Source organism: Galleria mellonella, unplaced genomic scaffold, assembly GCF_026898425.1.
Source record: "Galleria mellonella isolate WM207_F2 unplaced genomic scaffold, CSIRO_AGI_GalMel_v1 utg574, whole genome shotgun sequence".
NCBI lineage: Eukaryota > Metazoa > Arthropoda > Insecta > Lepidoptera > Pyralidae > Galleria > Galleria mellonella.
Genome location: NW_026442122.1, coordinates 1249285 through 1272887, shown reverse-complemented (window position 1 = coordinate 1272887; position 23603 = coordinate 1249285). Strand labels below are relative to the sequence as shown.

The following is a 23603-nucleotide window of genomic DNA, read 5'->3' as shown; positions in this document are numbered from 1 at the left end:
GGTAAATATATTTTATACTCTACTTATACCATAATATAATCTAATATCTAATTTAAAAGTATTTTAAATATTTATAATAATAATTAAAGATCAATGTTGACTCCTTAATGTATCACTGAAAATATTGTGTACGGTGCTTTGACGATCTGAAAGTGAAAAACAAAAACGCTAAAAATATCTCAAAAACCATTTTTTCTGCCTACCCTAACGGGAGACAGGCGTGACAGATATATATGTATGGATATCTCAAAGAAAAATCACAATATAAAATAGAGGGGCGAAAAAATTGTTAGTAATGGGGTCTAATTTCTCCATTACTAACAATGCCTATCGGGTCGACCTTCACACGGTTTCCACCTGGAAAATATCGTGGTTAATTCTAGTGGAATTCGTCACGATAGGTTAACGGACCTACTTCCATCGTCACCTATCATCCCTTACTGGTACCCCAAAAACGTATACCGATAGCGCAGGTGGGGTTGCCATGGGTGTTGTCAATAGTTACCACGCTTGGCAGGCGGATTGGCAACTACAATTAAGCGTTAGAGATGTTTTAAGAGGGACGCTGCTGCTCATCCCTCGCCTTCCCTTACCGGAAACGGTAGCTGTGGCATATTCTATGCTGGACCACACGTCCAGCCTTATACTTACCTTTACTATATACAATTACTATTATTATTGCATTTATATTAATTAATTAGTAATAATAATATGAAGTGTATGTAAATAGTTATGGAATGAAATCAAATAGGTAATATGTTATTTCTATGTACACGTAATTCGCATTTAAGTTATGAAGAATTAAAGTATATACTTATGGATATATGAAGCATTACTTACCGACACATATGATTCATACGACAACGGTATTAAACCAAAAGCCTTTATAATCTCCGGTTTCTGAAATAATATTTTATTCTTTGATGAAAACAATTAAAAAGTAAAATATTTTTTGATTTTTTTTTTATACAACTTAGAATGGCAAACAAGCTGACGGCCCACCTGATGGAAAGTGGTAACCGTCGCCTATAGACATGAGCAGTACCATGCACATAACAGAGTATACTGTTTCGCCCATGATACCCCCCCATGCGTTGCCATTCCTGAGGACTCAGGTGTTATTCCTCTGTACACAGTAAATTCACGCCATATCCCACCCTTCAAACCGAAACACAGCCATGCAAACACAACTGCTTCACGGTTGAAACACGAATGGGACAGAGGTACCCAAGCAATCGACTTTTGTACAAAGTCTCCCTCTGGTGAATATGTCTGTCAATTATGTTTTTGCAAAAATTAGACAAACAAAGACGAAAAATTATAGTGAATAACTGAGTAAATTTTCCAATTTTCTATTTACTGTATTTCTCTTATAAACATGAATACCGCTAGAGATATCGCAGAATACACTGTGACGCCCTTGCTACCCTTCGTGCGTTGCCAACATTGATTACCTATTCCTGATGAATTAATCATGATGGGCTAATTGGCCTGTTTTTATTCTCATCTATCATCCTTCACTGGTGCTCCGCCAGCGTATCCCGTTAACGCAGGCGGGGTTACCATACCATTTTCACCCATAAAAAAAAAACATTGATTACCTGCGCCTGCCTGATAGTCATGAGCAACAGGTGCCGTATGCGCAGCGTGGATATATGACAGTTCTCCCAGCCCGAGCAGTACAGGGCCGTCGCCACCTGGGACGCCTGCAAAAAAATATAGCAACTCATACTTATAAAGTAGAAGGGGGAAAGGGATTGTTAGTAATAAAACCTAACAGATACATTTCTAGCAATATACCCTAACAGGTCGACCTCCACGCGGTTCTCCCTGGAATCTATCGTGGTTAGTTGTTGATGAATTCATCACGATAGGCTAACTGACCTGCCTTTTCTATCTCACCTATCATCCCTCACTGGTGCCCCGGCAGCGTACACCGTTAGCGCAGGCGGGGATAACATACCATCATCATCAATTAAAAAAAAATATTGTAGCTGTATAACTATTAATTGTAGCTGACACTAGTCCCCATCTATATCTTACTTCATCCTCATCATTTCATCCTCCACTGATGCTCAGCTATTGTAGACTGATAACATAAGCGGGTGCACCATTCCATTATAATTCCATTATAAGGGTTTGTTAGTTATATCACAAATAATATAGATAGATAGATAGATAATTTATTTACATTACTTACAGCACACAAATTACAATAAAAAAAAACATACACATAATACACAGTAAAAGAGATAAAAGAATGAAAAACAAAAAAGCAACAAAACAAAACAAAAAGCAAAATATATAAACCAACAATTTCCTTTCTTTCTTTACCTTCATGCTATATACTAGTAGTAATGTGGACTACCAGTCATATTGCTAGCAATATACCCTATCAGGTCGACCTCCACGTGGTCCCACCTCGAAAACATCGCGTTGAACTCCACGTGTATTCATCACGATGGGCTAACTGACCCACCTTTTGATTCTCACTTATCATCCCTCATTGGTGTCCCATCAGCGTATACAGTTGGCGCAGGCGAGGTTACCACTTCGTAGTCATCCATTAAAAACAAACTTCGGGGGAAAAAGCATATACAAATATTGTCGTATAATAATATGAGGTGTAGGCCATTTGTAAAGCGATTGAAAATATATACAATATGTACTTTCCTCGACAGTAATGTCTCCCGCGTTCCACATGAAAAATCCTGTGCCGTACATCAGGGAGACTCCGGTCGACACGAGGGGGATAGCCGTCACCAAACTACTGCCTGGACTCTATGGGGAAATTTTACAAATTTAAAATTAATAAAATAATTGGAATAAACAGGAATAAAAAAAAATTGTAACAACCAATTGATCACAAGAACGTGCGATTTGTACGAGTTATTTTTTTTTTTTTTTTAATATTTTGACTATCTTAATCGAATAATAATTAAAATTGTAATTCGCAAAAAAAAACCGACTGAATTTTGGTAAAATCACTTATTTTGATTTCAAAACTAAGCTACGGAATCGATTTTAATAAAATTTTTATGGAGTCAATTTGTAAGTTATCCTTTCAGATAAAAAAAATAATAATAATACGGTTTACAAACGGATTATGAAATAATAAACATAAAAAAATACAGCCGAATTGAAAACCTCCTTCTTTTGAAGTCGGTTAAAAATTATAGCCATTTTACCATCATTTGCAACATTAGCAAAACAATCAGCATCACATTTAATATTATTTGAAAACTGAAAATAGCATTGAAAATCGACTCGCATTGCCTTGTACACCTGAAAAAGAAAAAAAAACTATAAAAAAAGATAGACCCAGTATTGTTGATATTTATCATAAGTGATATTAAAATCATTAGCATTCCATTTTGTGTTAAAAGACCATTTTGTCTTAAAAAAAAAAAGAAATAATCTATGACCTTTTTTTGTTTTTTTTTTTATGTTTTCTTTCTCCTATCATTGTTTATCTGTGTTTGTTACTTGTGTACTTAAGTATAAATAAATTATTTCTCTATCTATATATATTAATCTGGACATGCTACCTTAATATGGGATATTGAAAGGTTCTTGTTCTTTTCGATCTATTTTCCTTTGAGAAAGGTTCACTTTCACTACTAGTACAGGTTAAGGGAACATGAGAAATTATCTCAGCACAATTTTACTCACCACATGGTCTGTGAATGCAGTTCGATGCCAATTGTTAAAGCTTCCTCATATTTCTTTTCTTTTTCCATTTGACTCAAATTCTCGCCAAATATATTTCTAAGATTAAAGAAGTATCTATTAAGATTAGTATACTGATGGCTGAGGCAGACAAGGAACAGCACAACCGTCACATACACCCCTGACACCCTGGTCAGTAACATAAACAGAATCATATAGTTGATAATTCTGACCATATTAGCTACTGTGGATCTGTCCTCAAGATCCGGCCACGCTGTCAATGGCTTGATGAATGTTGAACCTAAAAAGTACATCTGTATTACTTCCCTTATTCATAAAAAGTCAACCCTCTCATAATTTACTGTCATAATATAAGAAATTATAGTCATCACTTATATAAAAAAAATCGCAAATTAATAAATCAGTCACTTTAATGACGTTTAGCTTGTGATTTTGCACATTTGTTAATTATCTTGATTGTAGTTAATTCGGTTTTCGTTGTCATCATCAATACAACGATTATCCATCCACTGCTTGACATAGTCCTCCCCATAGACTGTCATAAAGAATGCTCCAGAGCAACCTACATCCACTGACTCCTTGCAAGGCATTTGAGGTGGTCGCTCAATCTAGTAAGGGGGAGGGGAGAGTCATCTTAGATTTGCCCGTACGGGGTCGCCGCTCAAGAACCTTTATTCTTCATAGGTGATAAATATATAAAAAAGGTATTAAAGTGACTATGTGACCAGCCCATAGCCACTTTAGTTAATATTTTTAACAAACCTGTCGTAATCACTTGCCAATACGCATCGATGCCAAAAAACAAAGCTGATACTGCTACGGCAATAAAAAACGATGTAGAGAAGAAAGAACACTTTTTTATCAGTTTCTTCTCAACTTCCACGTCATTGTATACTTTTTTCAATGTAACCATCATTGTATAAAGAAGCAGTTTACTCTTTTCTTTATAACATTCGATATTCAGGATATATGTAAGCAGGTAGGGGTGGGTGAAATTGAATATTAATCTGTCTATTCTTTGTTTATCCGTCAAATTATTTTGTGTAAAAAACGCACCCCATTCCATTGCAACAAACATTAAGATTACAATGTTGCTTATAATTCTATATAGGTCACACAGATTGGTCATTATTTTCGACAAATTAAAGTGATGTATCCATATAATTGGTACACCGTAACACAAAAATATTTTGTTTATTTTGTTAAAAAATCGTGTTACGTCAATTGAAACGCATGATGCTGACTTTTTCAAAGGCTTACGAGTATTATTTTTCATGACTCCTTTGTTGTACAGCACAGCTGTGTAAACTTGAACTACCTATCGAATGCCAGTTACTTTGTTAAATTTGTAAGCGCTTAACTATAGTATTAATATAACCCATTTAATATTTACGAATTCAGTATAATATGGTAATATATATCTATGATGGATGTGGAATGTTACAGGAGACCAATAATGTTATTTAATATTTAAATATTTTATTACGTACAATGTTACAACGATTATTTTAGTGACAAGACACAAGTCATTTTATTTCTCTATTTAATTGAGCTGTAGGTCTATGGCCGTGTACAACTTCTTTCTTACACTCCTCCTCACGGCATAGTATCTACCTACTGTAGGAGTCCCAGCTCCTGGCGACAGTATTCATATTTAGGACGAGGCAAAGCTTTTGTAAAGATGTCCGCTATCATATTCCCTGTTCCTAGGTATGAAAGTTGCACCACATTTTGTTGCACCATATCTCTTATAAAATGTTGGCGGATATCGATATGTTTGGATTTGGCGCTAATAATAGGGTTCATTGCTAACTGTTGTGCGGCTTGATTGTCGTTGTGAATAGTAATTCCTTTTTGTTTGAAGTAACCCAAATTAGTCAGAATATTTTTCAAATGAACAGCCTCTTTTGTACATTCGCTCAAAGACATGTACTCGGCTTCCGCCGTTGAGAGTGCTACAGTCCTTTGTTTTCTTGACTCCCAACTTATGGCCGCACCGTTCTTTATAAAACAATGGCCGGTATATGACCGTCTATCTAATGGACACGATGCCCAGTCGGCATCTGCGTAACCCTTTAAAATTTTATCTCCATTCTTGTGGAATGTTAATTTTAAATCTATTGTACCTTTTAAGTATCTAATTACGCGCTTTGCAGCTGCCCAGTGTTCTTTTCCATAATACGCATTGAATTGACCAAGATAGCTAACAGCATGAGCTATGTCTGGTCGCGTGGCAACTGACAGGTACATGAGGGCTCCAATCAAGTTTCTATAGGGTAAGTTCGAATCTGGATGTTCTTCTTTCTTTAATTTTAATGCTGTCTCCATAGGAGTGGCCACAGGTTTTGCATCTTGCATGGAGAATTTCTTAAGGATATCTTTAATGTATTTCTTTTGACTCATAGTAATTTTTCCTTTATCCTGTTTAAATTCTATACCTAAACAGTATTTCAACTCTCCGATGTCTTTCATTTCGAACTTTCTCTCTAGTGCTTTCTTTACTTCTTTTAAAATTTCTGAACTTGAATATGCTATAATTAAATCGTCAACATAGACTGTTATTATTATTTTATCTCCTCCTTTCTTCAATAGGTATATGCAAGGATCTGCATTACATGATTTAAAACCTATATCTTTTAATTCTGCATCTAATTTTTTATACCATTGACGTCCGGATTGTTTTAATCCGTATAAAGCCTTTTGAAGCTTGCAAACTTTTTCTTCTTTAATATTTCTAATATCTTCTAGCATCCGTTTAGCCTTATTGAAGAATGTTAAATCATTTTGACTACTTTCGTCAACCATAATTTCCATTACATATTTTTCTAAGTAAGGAGGCATTTTCATTTGTATATTTTCTTCTAGCTCTCCATTAAGATACGCTGTAGTGACATCCATTTGATCTAATTTTAGATTATCCTCTATGGCTGAACTAATGACTGATCTAACAGAACTTAGTTTCACAACGGGGGCAAATGTTTCAGTATAATCTACACCAGGTTGCTGTGTGAATCCCCGCGCCACTAACCTAGCCTTCTTTATTTCAGTGTTACCTGCTTTCGTTTTTATTCTTAATATCATTTTGTAATCTACTTCATTGATACCTTTTTCTTTCTTTGCTATTGTCCACGTTCCGTTTTTAATGTGTGCTTTTATTTCAGCTTTAATAGCATCGTGCCAGCCTGCATCATTTTCATCGTGTTCACCAAGGTAAGCCATTTCTGTCACGTGCATGCTCTCATCTGTATCATTTTCTACTTTGTAGTCTTTCAACCATGCTGGTCTCTTTTTATCTCTTTGTGGTCTTTCATGTTGTGACGTTCTGGGTTCTATATTACTAAGATTATCTTCTTCCTCAGTTAGCGTTATGGGTTCTTCATTTGTGGTATTATCGTCATCATTTTGATCAGAAACTATAGGTTGAATTTGTTCATCTATTTGCTTCGTATCTATTTGTTCTGAATTTAATTGTATATACGACTTAATACCTTCTTCGTTTTCATTTGTTTTTATTTCTTTGTAATATAAATCTTTTAAGAATTTTACATCTCTACTTATAACGACTCTTTTTAATTCTGAAACCCATATTCTGTAGCCTTTTGTATTTTCGGAGTAGCCGACAAAAAATCCTTTCTTGGCTCTGGGTGAAAATTTTCTTAAATTTCTTTTATTTAATACAAAAGCTTTTACTCCAAAACATCTGAAATGTCTCACTGATGGAGTGTAACCAACCCATATCTCGAAAGGTGTTTTTCCATTTGTGGCCTTGGAAGGTACTCTATTCGTTATATAATTCGCCGTGTGTATAGCTTCGGCCCAAAAACTTTCTGGTATTTTTGATTCGATTAACATGCATCGAGCTTTTTCCAAGAGAGTTCTATTTCTCCGTTCAGCTAACCCATTATGTTGGGGCGTATAAGGAGCTGATAAGCGTCGAGCTATGCCATTTTCCTTTAAGTACGTGTTGAATTCATTATTAACATATTCCTTTCCGTTATCTGTCTGCAAGATTTTTATTTTATTTCCTGTATATCTTTCCATTTCCTTTTTATATTCTATAAACTTTCCTAAAACTTCATTTTTATTTTTCAGAAAATAGACTCTGCCATATCTGCTGTATTCATCCGTAAAGGTGACGAAGTATCTGTGATCTCCGTTACTATTTACGGGCATTGGACCACACACATCTGAGTGTATTGTATGTAGTTTTTGAGGAGCTTTTGTTTCTTCAGGCCTTTCCTTCGGAAAAGGTAAATTCGTCATTTTTCCTTTTACGCAACTTTCACATTCATTTAATTTGTCATTCTCATTAAAATCAATGCCTTTTATTATATTATTTCTCATAGCTCGTTTTAAGTCATATTCATTTAAATGTCCTAGTTTTTTGTGCCATATGTCTATATCTGATTCTTTTTTATAGACTTGTTTTGCTTTTTCTTTTGTGCTTAAATTTGCATTCACATAATAAAGTTTATCTTCCTTCCTTGCTGTAATTATTGGTTTTCCATTTGGATTTTTAATAATTGCATTATTTTTTGTAAATAATACGTTAAAACCATTTTCAGTAATTCGTGCTACGGATATCAAATTAGTTGATAACTCTGGAATATATAAGGTATTGTGTAAATTTACTGTTTCATGTTTAATTTTTATCTTTACTAACCCTTTGCCTTCTATCTTTTCTGTTTTATTTGAGGCTAACTTTAGTGTTCCATTTTCTTCTTTATTTATGAACACGAAAAGAGTTTTATCATTGCACATGTGGGATGTGCACCCACTATCAATGCACCATTTATTATCATTTTTATTTTCTATAGTATAACAAGATTCAGTGCAATATAAATTTACATTTTTATTTCTTACATTTTTGTTAAACCAACAATCACTTGTTTTGTGTCCAAATTTATGACAGTTGTCACATTGTATTCTATTTCCATTTGAATTCTTATTTTTGAATTTTTGAAATCGATAAGATTTTTGGTTATGTTTCCCTCCATAAAATGCTTCTTCTTCTTCCTCCTTTTCCAGATTTTTATTTAAACGAGCTTCACTTTCTTCAATAATTTTTGTTTTGAGTTCTTCGAGGTACGGAAGTTTATCACGAGACTCGATAGCCACTCTGAAGTTCTCGTAGGAATCTGGCAAACTGTATAGTAACATTATGCTCAGGAGGTCTTCATTGATGCTGATGTCCATGTCTTTTAATTTATCCACAAAGTCAATGAATTCATTTATGTGATCTCTGGCGGATTCATCATGTTTCATTTTTTTGTGTAGTAACTTTTTTAATAATGTTGCTTTTCGTGCAGGTCCACGACTTTCGTAGGCGTTTTTAAGGGTCTCCCATACGTCTTTTGCTGTTTTGCATGATTTTACTAATTTAAGTTGGGACGGCGAAATTATTAATAGCAGTTCGGCTTTGGCCAATAAATCTTTTTCTGCATTAATATCGGTTGATGATAAACATGTAAAAAGTCCTGCTTTTATGAGTACAGCTTCTGCTTGTATTTTCCATGTATCATAATTTGTTTTATTAAGATGTTCAAATCCAACTTGATTTTTTGTATTCGCCATCTGTGCGTTGCTGGCCCATAACCTGATGGATGTGGAATGTTACAGGAGACCAATAATGTTATTTAATATTTAAATATTTTATTACGTACAATGTTACAACGATTATTTTAGTGACAAGACACAAGTCATTTTATTTCTCTATTTAATTGAGCTGTAGGTCTATGGCCGTGTACAACCTCTTTTTTACAATCTACCTAAAGATGTATAATTGACTTTAACGGTAAGCATTACTTATATACTTGAAATAGGGTTGTATTTTACATTTATACGAAAAAGAAAATGTAGTGAAATGTCTGAAGTCTTATTTTGCCATTTAGAATGGCAAACAAGCTGACGGTCCACCTGATAGAGTGGTAATTGTAGCCTGTAAACATGAACAATGCTAAGGACATATCAAAGTATACTGTGTAACTCATGATACTCTTCATGCGTTGTCATTCCTGAGAACTCAGGTGTTATTCCTCTGTACCCTGTAAATTTATATACATTTTTATGCATATAGCTCGAGATTAACTTGAACATCGTGGCAAGGGATTTTTCTACATCAAATGTAGAAAAATAAAAAAATAAATAATTATTTAAGTATTATATTTATTAATTAATTAATTTATTATTTTATTATTCTAATAAAAATGTCATCTTATCATTTCTTCAAAAAGGGCGTATTAAGCTTTCTTCTAGGTTGGCAACGCGCACGTGACACACCTAGTATTGCAGGCGTCTATAGGCTACAGTGACCGTTCACAATCAGACGGGCTGTATGCTTGTTTACCGGCTTTGTAGTATAAAAAAAATCAACATATCACCTGGTAACTATCCACTGCTGAACATAGGCCTCCCACTATTGGAGGGTTTTTCCAGTAGTTGTCAAGTTGAGCAGGCGGTTTGGTTACCGCAGTTAAGCTTTGGTGATGTTTTAAAAAGGATGTTATTGGCCATCCATCGACCATTAAGTTCCCGTTATTGGTCACTGACGGGACCTATGATCCTGTTACTGGTCCAGACAAAGATTGGGCCACCCCTTCCATTCCCGTGGGTGTTGTATGAGGCGATTAAGGGAACTTAATGATTGATGGATGAGCAGCAGCGTCCCTCTTTAAACATCACCAAAGCCTAACTGCGGTTGCCAACCCGCCTGCTAGGGGGGAAAGGGATTGTTAGTAATAGAGACTGATAATCCCATTGCTAGCAATATACCCAACCAGGTCGACCTCGTCGCGGTTCCCCCTGGAAACTATCATGGTTAATTCCTGATGAATTCATCATGATGGGCTAACTGGCCTGTTTTCATTCTCATCTATCACTTCACTGGTGCTCCGCCAGCGTATCCCGTTAGCGCAGGCGGGGTTACCGTACCATTTTCACCCATTAAAAAAAAACCCACTTGCTAAGCATGGCAACTATTTGCAAAACGCTCTTTACGGGTCCTATGCTTATACAATGGACAGTTAACGGCTGATATGTGATGATGAAGATGATGAATTGTTGCTAATAAAAATGTAAATGTTTGTCAGAAATATTTTTTTTTGATTAGAAAAAAAAACTTATAAAAAAAGTTTAAGAATTTCAGCCCCATCTATAATTAAATATAATATAATTGATGAATAATTTCTGAAATAGGTTCTATTATAACATTATGTGGCATTACGTACCTATTACAGCTTTCTAACTATGACTTAATTACCTCCTTTGGTTATTAAATAGGTAGGCCAACGATTAACACATCACCATTTCAGTGGAGGGGGGGGGACTTAATTATACACTAATGACAATTTTAACCCGTTATAAATAGCGTCAATTGGAAATAAATAAAAAAGTAAAATAATGACGTCCCTAGTAATGCGACAGCTAATACATACATACACGAGTTTGCAGTAAGTCGTTTACGGTAATTAAAAATTGCTTGTCTGTTCAAGCTTAATCTAAAAGCACGTTACTTATTGTTCTTTGAATAAAAAAATACTTTGTGTACAATATTATATCAAAAGCCTAGTCTCTTTTTAAAAAGTATGATTTTTTTATACAATTTAGAATGGCAATCAAGCCGAGAGCCCACCTGATGGACAGTGGTAACCGTCGCCTGTAGACATGAGCAGTACCATGGACATAACAGAGTATACTGTTCCATCTATCCCATTCCAGAGGACTAAGGTGTTATGTCTCTCTACCCTCTAATTTCACTGCCATATCCCACCCTTCAAACCGAAACACAGCCATGCAAAAAACGCAACTGTTTCACAATTGAAACACGAATGTGATTTCAATTTATAAATAAAACGCTACCAATATTTATTTATTTATTTATTTATTTTGTGATACATAGGTAACAATGGATGGTAAAACAATATAAGTCCTCTATAATCAACCCCATCTATCGAGGTATACAAATTTACAATTACATAAGAAAACATTTATATTATATAAAAAGAAAAATCAGCAATGTCACATTTATATAAAAAGAAAAATCAGCAATGTCACATTTATATAAAAAGAAAAATCAGCAATGTCACATTTATATAAAAAGAAAAATCAGCAATGTCACATTTATAGTAAAAAAATATAATTATGGAACTTTATTTTTTTTTTTATATTAATAACTATAAATAAATATTCGTTTTGTCAGATTTTATCATTAAAGAATTCACATACATTGTAATAACATTTATCAATTAAGAATTTTTTTAATTTATACTTAAATACATTAGTTGGTGCATCCTTTATAGATTTTGGTATTTTATTATAGATTTTTGGTGCCATACATAATATACTATCGTGCATAAGTTTTGTATTAGATTTTTTTAGATATAACTTATCATTATCACGTCGATTGCGTTTAACAATTTCTGAAAGTCGTGGAAATAAATTCTTATTAGTTTTAACAAATACACACACTTCAAATATGTACAATGAAGGTACTGTCAATATATTATATTGTTTGAAATACGGCATACAACTATCAGTATTTTTAAGATTAAACATGGCTCTTATGCACCTTTTTTGAGCTTTAAATACAAATTCTTTCTTCGTTGAATTTCCCCAAAATATTATGCCATACCGTAAATTTGAAGCAGTAATACCATGATACGCTGTAATGAGCGCTGATTCATTTACTGTAGGAGACAATTTATTTAAAGCATAAGCCGAAGAACTCAATTTCTTGGATAATTCATCTATATGATCTTTCCAGTTTAATTTATTGTCTATTATAATACCTAGGAATTTTGTATTCTCTACAATTTTAATATCACTATTAAGGTAACAAGCACCAATAGTATTTAAAGAAGTCCTTTGACTGAAATGCATTATATGTGTTTTATTAATATTTATTTTTAGATTATTATTATTCAACCATTTAACTATATTCTTCAAAGCTTGGTTTACATCATTTTCATACTCATCAATACTTTGGCATTCTATTGTTACTGTACTGTCATCAGCAAAAAGGGACATAGGTTGCTTTGTTATTTTGGGTAGATCATTTATATATATAATAAACAACAATGGACCCATAACACTACCCTGGGGAACACCATACAAGACAGTTCTCTGGTCAGAAATATAATTTTCTTCAAGTTTGGTTCTATTATTTATTTTATTTATTTGAGTACATTGTTTCCTGTCAGTAAGGTAAGACTTTAGTAAATTTAAAACATTACCCCTGATTCCATATACATATAATTTTTGAAGTAATATATTATGGTCTACGTAATCAAAAGCTTGAGTCATATCACAGTAAATGGAGCAAACCGGTGTACTTTTATCCATATTTGTCAAAACAGTGTACAAGAAATCATAAATTGCTAAGTTAATGTCTTTGTTGCGTCTAAATCCTTTCTGATCTGATGTGAATAGATTTTGTTTTTCAAAGTACTCGTATATTTGTAAATATATGTATTTTTCAAAAATTTTTGAAAATGTTGTAGGCAATGCAATTGGTCTATAACATTCCATTGAATATTTATCCCCTTTTTTAAATATTGGTCTTACAATTGTAGTTTTTAAAATTTTAGGAAAAGTACCTGAACTTATACTGAGATTGATAATATAACTAAGATGTGAGGCTATGTATGTTGAAGCAGCTTTTACAACTTTTGTAGATATTTCGTCAATGCCAACACTGCTAGTGTTTTTAAGTGTGTTATAATTTTTAATATATCATGGGGTAAACTAGGCGCCATAAATATTGAATTTTTACTTGTTTTTATAGTACTCGTAACCTTATTTCCTGAGTTCAGTATAGGTGTAACTTTGTCGATAATAAAGTTATTAAAAGCATTACATATGGCCTGTGGGTCACAGATAATTTTGCCTTCTTTTTTTACTAAATGCATGGAACTCCTAGCTATACTTTGTTTGTTTTTATTTATTATTTGCCAAGTCGCTTTAGTTTTATTCGATGACATATTTATCTTATGACTATTTTGTGAACGTTGAGTTAGGTTAATAATTTTTTAAGTTTTCTAGAATATTTTTGTAAGGCGTCTTTGCTTGTATCGTTTGGATTAAATCTATAATCCCATAGAAGTTTCCTTTTCTTTCTACAGCAAGCTTTAATTCCACGCGATATCCACTTTGGCTTTTTAAACGGTTTCTTAGTAATAAGTTTATTTGGAAAGCATAAGTCATAAAAAAGTTTAAAATGGTCAAAAAAATATTAAAGGCTTCATTTGCGTCATTAGTATCATAAATGTCAGAAAAATTGTAGGATTTTAAGCAATCTATAAAGTAAATTGAGTATCCATTTACTAATAAGTAAATTGAGAATCCATTTACTACGTCTCATTCTACGTCGTTTATTTTTTATTTTATTTTGAATTATCCTTCGGAATAATATTTATGTCATTCTCAGTACAGGACCGAAAACACGGAGTATGACGATTTGACGATCTGAAAACCAAATGTAAAATAATATATTGAATATTTTTATTAATATTATATATGTAAATATGTTTGGTTATTTGTCATTCAATGACGCTTTCGAATAGACCAATTTTTTTCTATGCAACTTAGAATGGCAAACAAACTGACGGCCCACCTGATGGAAAGTGGTAACCGTCGCCTATAAACGTGAGCAGTACCATGGACATAACAGAGTATACTGTTTCGCGCATAATACTCAAAATTGGCAACGCATTGGCAATCCTGAGGACTGAAATTCACGCCATATCGCACCCTTGAAACCGAAACACAGTCATGCAAACATAACTGTTTCACGGTAGAAACACGAATGGGACAGAGGTGCCCAAGCAAAGGACTTTTGTACAAAGTCTCCCTCTGAATTTAAATGAAACTTTGTACACTTGTGTATCAAGATCCAAGATATTATTCTGTATCTGAATTAATATATTGTAGATATACTTTAATTCTAATTTGTATAGGATATAAATATAAATGTATAAAATATATAAAGATAATAACTATGCTCGACGTAATGTAGGTATGTTTATTGTTAAAAACTTCGTAAGTACAGATTATATTTTACGTAACAACTAGACCGCTCACGACTAAAGGTTTTGGATGGTCCTGAAACTAGTCGATCTTTTTCGGGTGAAAAACAAATGTGTTAATAGGATTATTATTTCATTAAAAAATAAAATGTGTGCATGTCGTGTGTTCGGCAACAGATGACAAATGTTTCTAACTACTCTATTAGGAATTATAGTCGTGATATAGATATTTATTTTATAATTAAAGTTAGTAGTAGGTACATGAAGATTCTAACTGATATAAGAACTCTAGCTAAATACTTGGTGGATATCAATTTGTGCTCAGAAATTAATAATAATACTCCTTGAATTAAGAAGATGAAAGTACAAAATGACCTCATCATCATCATATCAGCGTTATCCAACCACTGCTGATCATAGACTTCCCCCATAGATTTAAATAAGGAACTGTCCTGAGCCACCTACATCCACTGACTCCCTGCAATGCATTTGGGGTGGTTACTCCACCTAGTGCGGATGTCCTACACTGTATTTGCCTGTACAATCGGCACTCAAGAACCTTTCTTCCACGTCGGTTATCAGTTCTTTGTGCTATGTGACCAGTCCATTGCCACTTCAGCTTATCCTTAGCTTAAAACCTCGTATATTTGAAATTGTTGCTAAAAGATTTATAAATACAGAAATACATAGATAATTACCGATAAATATGACTGATATGAGATTTCTATTACACCGAGGCCGCGAATTATGACTGGTTTCTGTAAAACAAACTATGGTTGAAGTATCATTGCAAAGAGATTGATTTTTATAATTAAAATACACAACTAAGTAGTAACCTAAGATAGAGCACACTCGCACACATGGCTGTATACAATTATGGTCTGTGTCTTTGTACATTGTATTAAAAAAGTTAACATTATTTTTTATCTCTGTTCGCCCTCGCCATCTGATTACGTCAGTTAAGTCGTCATGTATGGGATTTAAATATTAAAAATGGTTTTTTTTTATCTCTGTTCGCTCTGCATTGTAAAACGTTCCACATGTATTTCTGTATTAAAATAAATTGTTTAAACGAAAAGATGTTTACTGAAAGCCTTCCTTTATTGTAATATTACATCAATAAATGCTATAGTTTATAAGGATAGATGTTTTATTTGTTACTCTTTTAAGAAAATCTATTGAACAAATTTGTATGAAATTTGATGGACGAGAAGGTTATATCCCAATTTAGCGCACTGGATACATTACGAGTATATACTTCTTCATTCAAGTGCAACCACGAGATACTAGTAATTGACATTTGATCACTGTACTTTGATACTATTTTGATATTTTCATGGATTTTTTATGCAATTTGGAACGGCAAACAAGCTGACGATCCGCCTGATGGAAAGTGGTAACCCTCGCTTTTACACATGAACAGTAACATGGACATAATAGAGTAATCTATGTCGCACAAAGTTATTTATAATAAATAACATCATGGCCATCACAATACGCTATCATATCCATGGTGCCACTAATACGTTACTATTTCTGAAGGCTAAATTGTTATACGCCATAGTTTCACTGCGATACTCCGCCCTTCGAACTACGCTGCCAAAATCAAGAGAGTAAATCAATCAACGCTGACGACTTTTCTAATAAATAGTATTTTTTTAAAACAGAGAGAAACCTAGCATGCGGCTTACCTGATAGTAAGTGACTACAGCCTGATGGTAAGTCACTTTCATTCAAATTGAGAATTTAGCACAAAAGAAAGAGACAAAACAGTGTAATTACTAAAATAGGTTTATAAGAAATTGAACTTTTTTTTAAATAAGAAGTAAAGTCTCCTTTTGGCGAATAAGTACAAAATATGACTCCCGCGCAGTGACAGAGTAAAAATGCAACCATTTCTATGGTTCACTATGTCAACTAATAAAAAAAATCACCTGAGCCTGCATCATTGCAAGCACTAATAGTTTCCGGACTCGAACTGCACACCTTCGCGAACAGTTCTCCCAACCGGAGCAGTATATGGCCGTCGCCAGCTTCGATGCCTGAAGGACAAGACACATAATATGAGTATACCCCCTGCCACTAAAATATCAATGTGAGAATATGCTTTTTTTTCAATGGATGATAATGAAATGGTAACCCCGCCTGCACTTCAGTATACGCTGGCGGGGCACCAGTGAGGAATGATAACTGAAGATGAAACAGGTCAGTCAGCCCATTGTGACAAATTCGACAATGAATCAATCACGATGGTTTCCAGGGGAAACCGCGAGAAGGTCGACCTGACATGGTATATTGCTAGTAATACAGTTGCTAATCCTCATTACCAATAATCCCTTTTCCCCCTGTGAGCATGTGTTTGTTTGTTACAATTCGCTCAGCCAACCGTCATGTTTAGCGTATAGATTGTTTAAGTTAACATGGCAGGCCCCTCCAACTGTTTATATCAGTGTGTGTGACCATATACAGACATGGTGCTCTGTTTGTGTTTGTGCGGAGACATCTTCAGTAGCGGTCCTGCCAGAGGAGTATTATATTCCTTGGTCGAAACCTTGTAAATATTTTGACTCACATATTTTGGATTTTGGAGGGATTTGGTCGAACATTGCATATTATTATTGTACCTATATATTCCTTACATCTAATATTTGAAAGAGAAAAGGCTAAAAAATGTACAATGTGGATAAAAAAATGTACACAATATGCAATCGTATAGGTTCCAAAGAGTTGAATTTTTTTTACTTATTACAATTTTTTTTAATAGATGTTAATGGAATAGTAACCGCGTCTACGTTAACGGTATACGTTACCGAGACCCCATGAGAGGTGATAGGTGAGGATGAAAAGGCAGGTCAGTCAAGGCAGCCCATTGTGACAAATACACTTGGAAATCAGCATGATAGTTTCCAGGGGGAACCACGTGGAAGAGGAAATTGCTAGCAATGGGACTGGTAGACTGCATTACTAACAATTCCTTCCCCCCCCCTCTACAATGTTGTATTGTGCTATGAATGCTCATATATAAATGTTGTTCCATTAGTATGTTTTAGATGGCTGCTCACGTAATCCTGGAATGTGAAGCTGTAGCCCTCAACGTTTAGAAATCCTCGGAACGGTAAGGTCGCTCCGTGAGGTCTGTGAAGATCTAAGGAAGCTTCTGTGCTTCAGGGTGGAACTGGGCTGGCTGTACTAGCCACGATTTATTCGCACAACGGCCCAACGAGAGGCTAAGTGCGGAAAAGAGAATCCAATTTACATTATATTACATTAATATGTTTCAGGTTTAACCTCAACGGTGACGTCACCAGCGTTCCACATGAAGAATCCAGTAGAGACCAACAAGGAAACTGCAGTGGTCGCAGCCGACAGCAGCGTGCCCAGAGTTTTCTCGGAATCCTGCAACATAAGTACAATATGTAGACCATACCAGATGTTTCCATAAACCCACCATTCATCATCATATTAGCTTTTAACTGTTCACTGCTGAACATAAATTTTCCCCTAGGGGGTTTTGCCAGTAGTTGCCACGTTTGGCAAGTAAATTGGCAACTGTTAGGCTTTGGAGATGTTTTAAGAGGGACGCTGCTGCCCTTCCCTTGATTTCCCTTAGTCGCCTCTTACGACCCCCTCGGAAAAGGAACGGATGGCCTATTCTATGCCAGGACCACACGGGACACATTCGTCTGAAATCCACCATTATACTTTAAATATATTAAATGCATAGGAAAATCTAAACGACTAGCTTTGCTAAATTTTAGTCGAAATAAACAATTTTCCAGTAAAAACAATATTATACTATCTGTGGTAAAGAGATCTATCCAGAAAAATATACAATACTTATTTATAATGACAATGTTGCAAAAGCTTCGTTATTATTGGTAAATATAATCTCATCATTTGTATAAAACATTTCAGAACGCAATATCCTTCTACCCTCCTTACCTATCCATATTCTCTATCAAATCTGGGATCACATTGGGGGGTAGATGGACAAAGTCAGTCTGTAATCCAACTGCGTGTCGAGCTGATCATGTTCCGCCAAGATTACGAAAAATTTCCGCGAAAGAGAGAGAAGAGAGAACGAGAACGCGTACAAAAGACCTACACGCGGGGACTAAGTGGACCAGGTTTGTCCTTTACCCTTCTTTTTATCCAACAATTATATTTTATTACACTAAACAACTTTTTGCCCACTACTTCGTACGTGCGGATATCAGGAGGAAAACTAATTAAATAAATCCCTTTTAGACTTGACTCACCACCATCTGAGACAAGAGGAGAACTAGGACTTGAACGTTGACCAGTATTTGACCAACGAATATAGCGCTGCATACCTCTTGGTTTCGACGAGTGCACCTTAAACACAAAACGTCATCATCATGGTGTTATAATTGTCCACTGCTGCCCATCCCTCTATCATTAACTTCTCTTAGTCGCCTCTTACGACACCCACGGGAAAGGAAGGGGTAGTCCATTCTATGCCGGGACCGGTTATATATATCTGTAGGCTCTAGCTGCATAGGTCGAAAATGACGAAAAAAATTAAATCTCCCTTGAAAACTCAATAGCTTATCTCGTTGTGTTGGTAGGTTTTGCCAGTTTTTTTGTTTAACCCTCGTGTTTTAAATACGGGCAAACGAGCATGCATGCAAACTGATGGTAAGTGACTACCGCCGCCCATGAACACTCGCAAAATCGGAAAATAATTTATTCGTCGTGGTATATTTCAATTTCATTAGTTACATATAAAAAAAACTGATGACGTTAGGTATCTATATAAACTTCCTGAAGTTCAATCTCGAATTTTGGGGGGAAAGGGATTGTTAGTAATGGAGACTGAGAATCCTATTGCTAGCAATATACCCAACCAGGTCGACCTACTCGCGGTTCTCTCTGGAAACTATCATGGTTAATTCCTGATGAATTCATCATGATGGGTTAACTGGCCTGTTTTCATTCTCATCGATCACCCTTCACTGGTGCTCCGCCAGCGTATCCCGTTAGCACAGGCGGGGTTACCATACCATTTTCACCCATAAAAAAATCTCGGATTTTATCCAGATACACCTATTAGGGGTGGGTAATATAAAACAATATCTATATACTCATCCAATAACGAATATGTTAACAGTCTGTTAGTCTGTTATCCATGTTATCTTTTGGATAATATTGGATAACAGACTTTTAATATATTCGAAAATAGATATCCGACCGATATGAGCGATATTGAAATGCCATTTTCCGCTATCAGTATCCAGAAGTACCCAATATATAGATATTGGATCAGATACATATTACCCGTATCTAGTACCTATCTACCGTTACATTAAAATATTTTTTTTATGTACCTTTCCACCTACCATATCGTTTCCGCGTGTTGTTTTATTCCTATTTTAAAACCTTCCTCATATTTATCGTCCATTTCATTCTGTGTTAACTTGAAATCCTCAAATATCGCGTTGAGCGTAGAAAAATAACTGCATAAGTTAATGTATTGATGGCTTAAGCAAACGTTTAGTGATATTACAAGTAAAAATGCACTGAATACTCGAATCATAAATATCCACCATACAATAAATGTTGCTATTCTAAACATGTGCGGTATTGGTCGAAGATCGTTCACATCGGGCCAAGCGGTGATTACTGTAGTAAAAGATGCACCTGAAAAATAAATTTGAATAGTTCATTTATTTGTTTATTTATTGGACAGTCAACAGCTTACAATGTATAGTTTAAAATAACAACAATTTATCTATATTTAAAGCCAATAACAGATTTTCACTGATTTAGCAATATAAATTTGTCATGGCAGCAGTAATTATTTATTAAATAATTAATAGTAAATTTAATAATAATTATAATAATTAATAATAAAATAGTAAATTTAGAAGAAAATCAATAACTACACTATAGTAAATCATAGCAATAGTTACTAGGTTTCAAATAAAAAATAGTTCATATTTCATATTTAAATTTTTTTGCAGTAAAGACTCCATTTACAAGATGGCTAAGCATTCGAATAACCGAAAATCCGGATTATTTAATATACGAATAAAAACAATTTTTGTGCATATTCTTTCTGGAAATATTACCTGATTAGCGCGTATACATATTTAACTGACCAAAACAAATGTTAACTCTTTAATAATTCTTTTTTTTTTATTGAAAACTCCATACATTTTCATACTTACGAATGTACCTACATTCGCTACAAAGTTATTTGATGCTATTGACAATCTGGATACTCGCAAATACTTATGGCTAACGTCCAGATAATCGAGCATTTTCAATAGACTTAAAAAAGACGAAGGTTTTCAATTCGGTCGTACTTGTTTTTTTTTATGTTTGTTACCTCATAACTCCGTTATTTCTTAACCGATTTGAAAAATTATCTTTTCATCTGAAAGTACATGTTTATAGGCTTTTTTTTTAATGGGTGAAAATGGAATGGTAACCCCGCCTGCGCTAATGGGATACGCTGGCGGAGCACCAGTAAAGGGTGATAGATGAGAATGAAAACAGGCCAGTTAGCCCGTCATGATGAATTCATTAGGAATTAACCATGATAGTTTCCAGGGGGAACCGCGAGGAGGTCAACTTGGTTGGGTATATTGCTAGCAATAGGATTCTCAGTCTCCATTAATCCCTTATAACAATCCCTTTCTCCCCAGATGTTTATAGGCTGAACCCATAGAAATTTTATCAAAATCGGATGAGTAGTTTAATATTTAAACCAAAATAATTAGTTTTGTCAAAGAATTTTGGGACAGAATCTTTAATTAATGCACTGCAATGATCAAATGATATAATTGAATTACATGACGTGTATTATTTAATACACGTCGAAAACACTAGCCTTAATAGATATTTAATATTTACTGTTAATGAATAAGTTTTTGAATTGGTAATTTGATTCGAAGTTTTTTTTTTTTTTTATATCACTGATGTGGCAAATAAGCATACCGCCCAGTTGATTTTAAACGGTTTCCGTTAAGGAATGCAATTTTTTTGCCAAAAAAATGTTATATACTTTACGACTTTATAAATAAGTGCAAATCGACGGTTGACAACTGTGCGTTATAGAACGAAGTGTATAGAAAGTACGTAGATAGACATGAAATGTCATCTACAGGTGAATGAAACAAAAATTTACATACATACATACATATTATTTATTTACCAGAGGAAGACTTTGTACAAAAGTCGATTGCTTAGGTACCTCTGTCCCATTCGTGTTTCAACCGTGAAGCAGTTGTGTTTGCATGGCTGTGTTTCGGTTTGAAGGTTAGGATATGGCGTGAATTTACTGGGTACAGAGGAATAACACCTGAGTCCTCAGGAATGGCAACGCATGGGGGTATCATGGACGAAACAGTATACTCTGTTATGTCCATAGTACTGCTCATGTCTATAGGCGACGGTTACCATTTTCCATCAGGTGGGCCGTCAGCTTGTTTGCCATTCTAAGTTGTATAAAAAAAAAAATATGTGTAGGTACTACGTCTGTCTCCCATTAGGGTAAGTAGAAACAAAAATTTTTAAAATAATATTAGCGTTTTACCTGTTTTCATATACTGCATGGCTCCATCAAACCCATACATAATCATAGCCATAGAGCACATTCCCAAGCATCCGATACAATACAGTTTTGCTTTTTTAATCATATGATTTTCGATTTCGTCATCATTATAGTCATTCTTCAGACTCACAGTGAGTCTGAATAGCAAGTCTCTAATTTTCTCTTGATTGTGGGTCATAACAATGGTGTAGCTAAAAAGCAGAGGATGGGAAAATGTGAACAGAAGCCTGTCTGAACTTTGTTTCTCTGATAACGAGGGTTGAGTGAAAAACGCCGCCCATTCTAAAATAACGAAGGAATAAAGCACCACGCTTACTGATCTTGAGAAATATGAGTATACAGTCGTAAACACTCTAGATAGACTCAAATCTTCTATCCAAAAATTAGGCATTCCCCAAATAAAGATTATATGACACATTTTTGCGAAATACCGTGTCGACGGATTTGGTTGGTATGCCCCATAAAAGGTCCCCATGATTGAATATTCTCTCTCCCAAATACCGCAAGAATCAAAGGAGTTCCTTGATATATCTAGCTTATTAGATAATAAATTATTACCTATACACAGCTATTTAAAAATGTCCCTTAGGTAATTATCAAGTATATTAACAACCCTTTACTGGTAATTATTTCTCAAGACATCAAATAGACGCCTGTATTTTTCTTGTCTGTTTGTTACAAAATTTTCAATAATACTAAATTAATATTGACAATAATTCTGCGACCAACGGGGGTGGAGGAAAACGATTGTTAGTAATGCAAACTAAAAGTCTTGTGAACGACAAAAGAAACCACGAATGGAAATATACAGGGTGCTTCAAAAAAATGTATACACACTTTGAACTTCCATAGAAAATTTATTTACCGTTCTACAAAGTAAAATTTCAGGAAAATAGAAAGCTGAAAGTCCAATGTAAATGAAACATAAATAACAAATGTTAATACTGTTCAAATTGGTGACCTGCAGCATCAATACAATTCTGAGTACGAGTCACCACTGATTCTGTACATCGTATCAAAACGTCCAATGAGATTTCTCTACACACTGCTTGAATCTCATTCCAAAGAATGTCTAGGTTACGTGGTTTACGTTTGTACACCTCATCTTTTACTGTGCCCCACAAGAAGAAATCCAGTGGTGTAAGGTCTGGAGAGCGTGCTGGAAACTCGATTGGCCTGCTTACGTTCTTCAAAACTCAAACGTACGTCCCCCATGTCAATATTACAAATTCCAACTGATAATATAACATAGAGGGACGATTATGCTGACACCTGGCGAAGAAATATAACATTAGCCTTGTAGAGCGGGAAAA

The 23603-nt window shown here is 34.6% G+C and overlaps 2 protein-coding genes across 2 annotated transcripts; both read right to left on the bottom strand.

Moving 5' to 3' along the window:
* Positions 1-30: 30 nt before the first annotated feature.
* LOC113513955 (uncharacterized) lies at positions 31-4999 on the bottom strand. Its single transcript, XM_052899534.1, has 7 exons — positions 4453-4999; positions 3673-3970; positions 3189-3285; positions 2676-2781; positions 1602-1708; positions 841-900; positions 31-146 (listed from the first exon to the last, which is right to left on the bottom strand). Exons 1-7 carry the CDS (start codon positions 4964-4966, stop codon positions 105-107), a joined length of 1224 nt encoding a protein of 407 aa, XP_052755494.1. The 5' UTR covers positions 4967-4999; the 3' UTR covers positions 31-104.
* A 9014-nt stretch (positions 5000-14013) lies between these two features.
* On the bottom strand, positions 14014-22934 carry LOC113513621 (uncharacterized). The gene is made up of 7 exons (XM_052899530.1): positions 22273-22934; positions 20072-20372; positions 18971-19067; positions 18000-18107; positions 16646-16753; positions 15410-15469; positions 14014-14151 (listed from the first exon to the last, which is right to left on the bottom strand). The coding sequence occupies exons 1-7, from the start codon at positions 22763-22765 to the stop codon at positions 14110-14112; spliced, it is 1209 nt and encodes a 402-aa protein (XP_052755490.1). The 5' UTR covers positions 22766-22934; the 3' UTR covers positions 14014-14109.
* Positions 22935-23603: the final 669 nt, after the last annotated feature.

Bases quoted from the DNA above. Each gene is read 5' to 3' on its own strand.
- LOC113513955 (XM_052899534.1), bottom strand. From the start codon at position 4,966: ATGAAAAATAATACTCGTAAGCCTTTGAAAAAGTCAGCATCATGCGTT. The intron at 3,286-3,672 runs GTGAGTAAAATT...TTTCTTTTTCAG, and splicing joins CTGCATTCACAGACCATGTG to GTGTACAAGGCAATGCGAGT. The intron at 901-1,601 runs GTAATCAATGTT...ATATTATTTCAG, and splicing joins TGACTATCAGGCAGGCGCAG to AAACCGGAGATTATAAAGGC.
- LOC113513621 (XM_052899530.1), bottom strand. From the start codon at position 22,765: ATGGGGACCTTTTATGGGGCATACCAACCAAATCCGTCGACACGGTAT. The intron at 19,068-20,071 runs GTAGGTGGAAAG...TTTGTGTTTAAG, and splicing joins CAACACGCGGAAACGATATG to GTGCACTCGTCGAAACCAAG. The intron at 15,470-16,645 runs GTGATTTTTTTT...TTTGTTTTACAG, and splicing joins TTGCAATGATGCAGGCTCAG to AAACCAGTCATAATTCGCGG.